The sequence below is a fragment of the Elgaria multicarinata genome, chromosome 8 (assembly GCF_023053635.1).
Source record: "Elgaria multicarinata webbii isolate HBS135686 ecotype San Diego chromosome 8, rElgMul1.1.pri, whole genome shotgun sequence".
NCBI classification, from domain to species: domain Eukaryota; kingdom Metazoa; phylum Chordata; class Lepidosauria; order Squamata; family Anguidae; genus Elgaria; species Elgaria multicarinata.
In genome coordinates, this window is record NC_086178.1 from 6,717,294 (window position 1) to 6,722,500 (window position 5,207).

The following is a 5,207-nucleotide window of genomic DNA, read 5'->3' on the forward strand; positions in this document are numbered from 1 at the left end:
CCCTCCCTGGGACAACTCAGGATATGCCACCCTCCTCCTCCTGGGATCTGGATAGTGCTTGCCTCTCTGACACCGCGTGGCACGACTCCTTCAAAATGTTAACCTCTAAGTCCAAACCAACTGCCTTCCATCTTCTTGAAAGCCTTCCGACTTGTCTTTATCACCTCTCATAAACAGGGCCGGCCCTACCATGAAGCAGGTGGAGGCAACGGGCTCAGGCAGCAGATTTCAAAGGGCGGCAAATAGTTTCAGCTATTCAATTTGTTAATATTGTATTTTTTACTGCTAGAGATGAGGCAAGGCACTTGTGGGATATTTTGTCACATGTGCCTGAATAACACGCCCGGCTTTGCATCCTGTGCACATTGACTTGGGTGGGTGAAGGGCGTCATTTGCTGCTCTGCCTCAGGCAGCGAAGGGCCTTGGGCCAGCCCTGCTCGTAAGTAGCCCTCTTTGCCCCTGATGAACACCGCAGAGCAGCACAGGGAGGCATTCTGAGTGGCTGCCCCTCAAATCTGGATTCCTCTTCTCGTGGAGACCCATTAACGTTCGACCCCAGCATCCTCTGGAAGCGACACAAGAGCGATTTTAATTCAAACTGAATTTCAACGGTCAGGAGTAATGGTAGCAGGATGAAGGGGGTGTTAATCAGGTCCTGGGAATGAAATACGCCCATTTGCCCATGCAGACAAAACGGCTCTGGCCTTTTTAATTTCCATATAATCAGCAGCAGAAAAATACAGCGCAACATTTCTGTACAAAGAGCCCCCGAGCCCAACTGCCCCAAACAGCGCCACCTGTGGGTCAGGTGCGTGTGTGTTTGTGGTGGGTGAGGGAGTAAGGGGACGGGGACGGAGTCAGGCGCAGTCGGAGACTGACCAGGCCTTCGTCATCTTCCAGAGTGTCCCTGGGCTGCGGCCCGGTGCTGGCGGTGTTTCAGCTCAGCGGGAGGCAGCCCACTGGCCCGTGGACTGCCAGGCTGGGCACTTTGAGACAAGCCTGGAGCACTCTAACCCCTCACACACACAAAGCCACAGGCGACCCCATGTCAGGGGTACCGGTTCTGCCCATTTCAGAGAAGGCCCAGAGGGGCCAGGGATTACAGGGAGATGTATGAGGAGAGAAAGACAAGTCTGGAAATGGGACATTTAAGGGTTTTGAGGGGATTTTGCAGGCGACTCTTTCTGCCTTTGTCTCTGGCACCATCTTTTAGAACGGTCTGAAGACACGGGCCTTAATTTGCCACCTCCGGCTCCAAGGTAACAGCTAGGCCTAGTTTGGGAGTACGCTGTGGTGGCATCCTTCCGCTTGGCCGTTCCTTGCCCAAATAAAGACCCAGGTGTGTACCGTGGTCTTTGCCAGTGTGGGCGGCGGAGGAATGGGAGGTAAACACCAATTCCTAGAGGAACCAGTCCCCAAAATGGCTTTTGGGAGGCAGCACCTTACCTGAAGGCAGGGCCCAAGTATGAGGAGGATGGAGATACAGTTTACCATGGTTCGAGGGATCCGGGGCATGGGACGCTGCAACCCCATTACCATGAGAGTGGAAAATAAGGCTAAATGGTAGAGCTTGCTTGAGGATATTTATGGAAAAGTATTTCCCTGTGTCGTTGTACCTGTTGTTCGTGTCTTGAGAGATTTGCTGAAGGCCATCAGAAACAATCTTGGAACAGAACAGGTCTCATTGTGAATAGTGAGTACCTGCTCTTCTCTAGGGCTGCCTGTGCAATTATTTGTCACTTGAGCCTGTCAGAGAGATTTGTGCTTCCTTTTGTGATGTGCTCCCTCGAGAACTCTCAGTCCCAGAGTTCCTTAGGTATAGGCAGGAAGGAGGGAGAGCCGCTAGGTGGGACAAAGCACCATAAAAAGTAGGGACATTGATCCCAGAGCCACTGGGAGCCAGTTAAGCTGCTAAGATTTAAAGGCCCCCCAAACGTATGTGAATGAATGTCTCGTTCACATATGCACACTGCCGTATTGGCTATAAGGGAAGATAATTCATGAATTTGCAATGAAGAAGGCCAGAAAAATGAAGCTTTGAATTGAATTGGTCTACGTATAAAATGTTGGCAGCCACGTTGGTGTACCAGAATTTTCAAAACCGAAGCAGGCTAATACGTGAGCCAACTGAGAGGCTATCACGCATGTCCACAAGCTTCATCAGACTCTTCTTCAGGCCAGATGTAATGATAATCAAACTAGGGGAAAGGGTGCGTGTGTAATTTCGGAAATGCCGAAATTGTACATTTCAGAAACGTCGAAAATGTAATTTCAAAATCAAAACAAACGTTCCTTCCATGACTCATGAGATTGTATATGAATGGGGATGGGATTTTGGTTCCGTGTGTGGGAAGTGGGGGGGTGCGTGTGTTACAGGTTTGTACTAGGGGTGTGCACGTACGCCCCGATTCGGCCCGCTCCGCTCCGCCGCTCCGCCCATAGTCCGCTCCTCTTCGTCGCAGAGCTCCGGCTCTGAATCGGAGCTCTGCAGTGGAGGGGAGTGGCGCCAGGTAAGGCCCCCCTCCCTCCTCTCCCTTACCTGCATCCGCCCGCGGTCCCTAGGCTACAGTGCAGCCTAGACTTCCTGGTTGAGCCGCGGGCTCAATTGAAGAAGCCGAGGGACTGCAGACGGACGCAGGTAAGGAAGAGGAGGGAGGGGGGATTACCGGGCCCTGCCGCTGTCGCCGCATGGGCGACAGCGACAGCGGCAGGGCCCGGTAAACCCCACTTACCTTTCTTGCGGAGCTCTGGATTGAGGCGAAGGATCCGCCTTCACCTCGATCCTCTTCGCAACACTCTGCCGGTCCCCCAATCCTCTTCGCCTCTGCTTTAACCCGCTCCGCTTCTAATTCTCCGGTCCGATTAGAAGCGGAGCACATCCCTAGTTTGTACTGGGAGGCCTAAAATGACGCTTGGGCCCTGTCTTCAGGTCTGCCGGTGCACATGTTCATCCCTGGGAACAGGGCCAGAATAGGGCCACCGTGGAAGGGCCGGGCCGCTTCCCCACATCTCTCTCTGTCAGGCCAGTGGGGGGTGGGGTGGGGTAGGGTGGGGTGGGGGCATTTCACCAGACGGAGCATTTGTGAGATGGGTTCATGGGCGAATTCTTAGGACAGTGGAAGACACGGCCAAACTCCTCGAACTGCGAGACGCTGCCAAGGACCCTGAAAGACACAGAAAGACAAAGAGAAGCAAAAGAACAATATAATTATAGTGAGGAAAGACAGGCAAAGCTCCCTTTGCAAAACAAGGGGGTTCTTAGGTCCGCCCAGGCCTGCATGTAAGAATCATCTTCAGCTTGGGAAGGGCTGGCAAGGGAGGAAGGCACTTTGCATATGCTCAAATTCACTCTTCCCTCAGCCTCATGTCCGGTTCCATTGATGGAATGGCCTCAACCCTTTGGCAGTTCCTGTGTTTATTATTTGTTTTATCCAGGGTGACCCTATGGAAAGGAGGACTGGGCTCCTGTATCTTTAACAGTTGCATAGAAAAGGGAATTTCAGCAGGTGTCATTTGTATATATGGAGAACCTGGTGAAATTCCCTCTTTATTACAACAGTTAAAGTGCAGGAGTTATAGTAGAGTGACCAGATTTAAAAGAGGGCAGGGCACCTGCAGCTTTAACTGTTGTGATGAAGATGGAATTTCCCCAGGTTCCCCATATATACAAATGACACCTGCTGAAATTCCCTTTTCAATACAACTGTTAAAGATACAGGAGCCCTGTCCTCCTTTTAATATGGTCAGCCTAGCCATGACACTTGGTCAGGACTCTAAGGGTGGATTCATCACCCCAATGGCATCAGAGCCACCAGCCTCCCCTGCTATACACCTGGACCTCACTCACCCTTCCCCTTAGCCTATGAGGACAAAAAGATACAGGAGCCCTGTCCTCCTTTTCATATTTTATCCATTTTATCCATTTTATCCACCCTATTTTATCCATTCTTTCCTATTCCTGACCTTTCAGGTCGTTGGGAGATAGGAAGTCCATCATAACCCATAACTATCAGGGTGCCCATAAGTGTCAAACCAGTATGGGCAAGGGATAAGGATACCTGAGAGAGCGCCTTCTCGCCTACCAACCTGCCCGGTCACTGAGGTCATCCGAGGCCCTCGGATGACCTCAGTGACCGGGCAGGTTGGTAAGGGAGAAGGCGCTCTCTCAGGTATCCTGGTTCCAAGTTGTTTAGGGCTTTGTACACAAGTACAAGAACCTTAAACCTGGCCCGGGATCGAATAGGCAGCCAGTGCAGTTCCCTCAGCAGAGGAGTTACATGCTGGAAAGGGGCAGCTCCAGACAACAGCCGAGCTGCAACATTCTGCACCAGCTCCAGCTTCCGGAGCAGCTTCAAGGGCAGCCCCACATAGAGCACGTTGCAGTAATCTAATCTTGAGGTTACCAATGCCTGTACCACCATGGTCAAGCTATCCCTGTCCAGGAGAGGCCGCAGTTGGCGAACCAACCGAAGATGGTAAAAGGCACTCCGAGCCGTGGCGGCTACTTGAGCCTCCAACGACAGAAATGGGTCTAAGAGTACCCCCAAACTACGAACCTGTTCTTTCAGAGGCAGAGTAACCCCATCCAGAACAGGCAATGAGCCTGTCTCCCGGACTCGGGAACCACTCACCCACAGGGCTTCCGGCCTGCCAGGATTCCGTCTCAGTTTATTGGCCCTCATCCAGCCCATATGGGATATGGGGTTCTCCTTGCTATTATCCCATGCAACGCCACTCCCCAAAGGTGGGCAGGTTCTCCCAACATGGGACACTTCCCTGCAGTGATGGTCCGTGTGGTTGAAGCCCAAAGAAGCCAAGCCCAGTTCTACCTCCTCCACCTGCACCTCTCCCCAGGTACCTGTAGTGTTCCGGGGCGTGTTTGTCCGTCAGCACCTGCAGGTAGATGGACTGTGAACGCCGCTTAATGCACCAATTCTGCCGGGAGAAGAAGGGAGAAGGCCCGGATGTGAATGGCCGGCCCATGGCTACATGGCTGGTTCCTTGAACCCGAGCCTCTCAAATTCTTGGCTGGTGGCCGAAGACACTTTGCCGTACTGACTGTCAAAGATGAGATGGCCCACTCCAACCCCTCTCTGCAACCACCCAAGTGTTCCCCTTTGGTTTGCGTGGCCTCGTGGTGAGAATCAGACTGGGTTCAGACAACACAATAACCCATGGTGGTTTATAGTCAACAGTTGGTTATTTAA

General features: G+C 52.3%; 1 protein-coding gene across 2 annotated transcripts in view; it reads right to left on the reverse strand.

Annotated features, from left to right (window-relative positions):
• Positions 1-3,064: 3,064 nt before the first annotated feature.
• ECEL1 (endothelin converting enzyme like 1) overlaps positions 3,065-5,207 on the reverse strand; it is a 62,271-nt gene continuing 60,128 nt past the window's right edge. For both annotated transcript variants that reach the window (XM_063131421.1, XM_063131420.1), the window contains exons 16-17: positions 4,859-4,935; positions 3,065-3,164 (exon numbers count right to left, since the gene is read on the reverse strand). In XM_063131421.1, coding sequence (XP_062987491.1) covers positions 3,065-3,164; positions 4,859-4,935 — 177 coding nt within the window. The remainder of the gene's footprint in view (positions 3,165-4,858; positions 4,936-5,207) is intronic.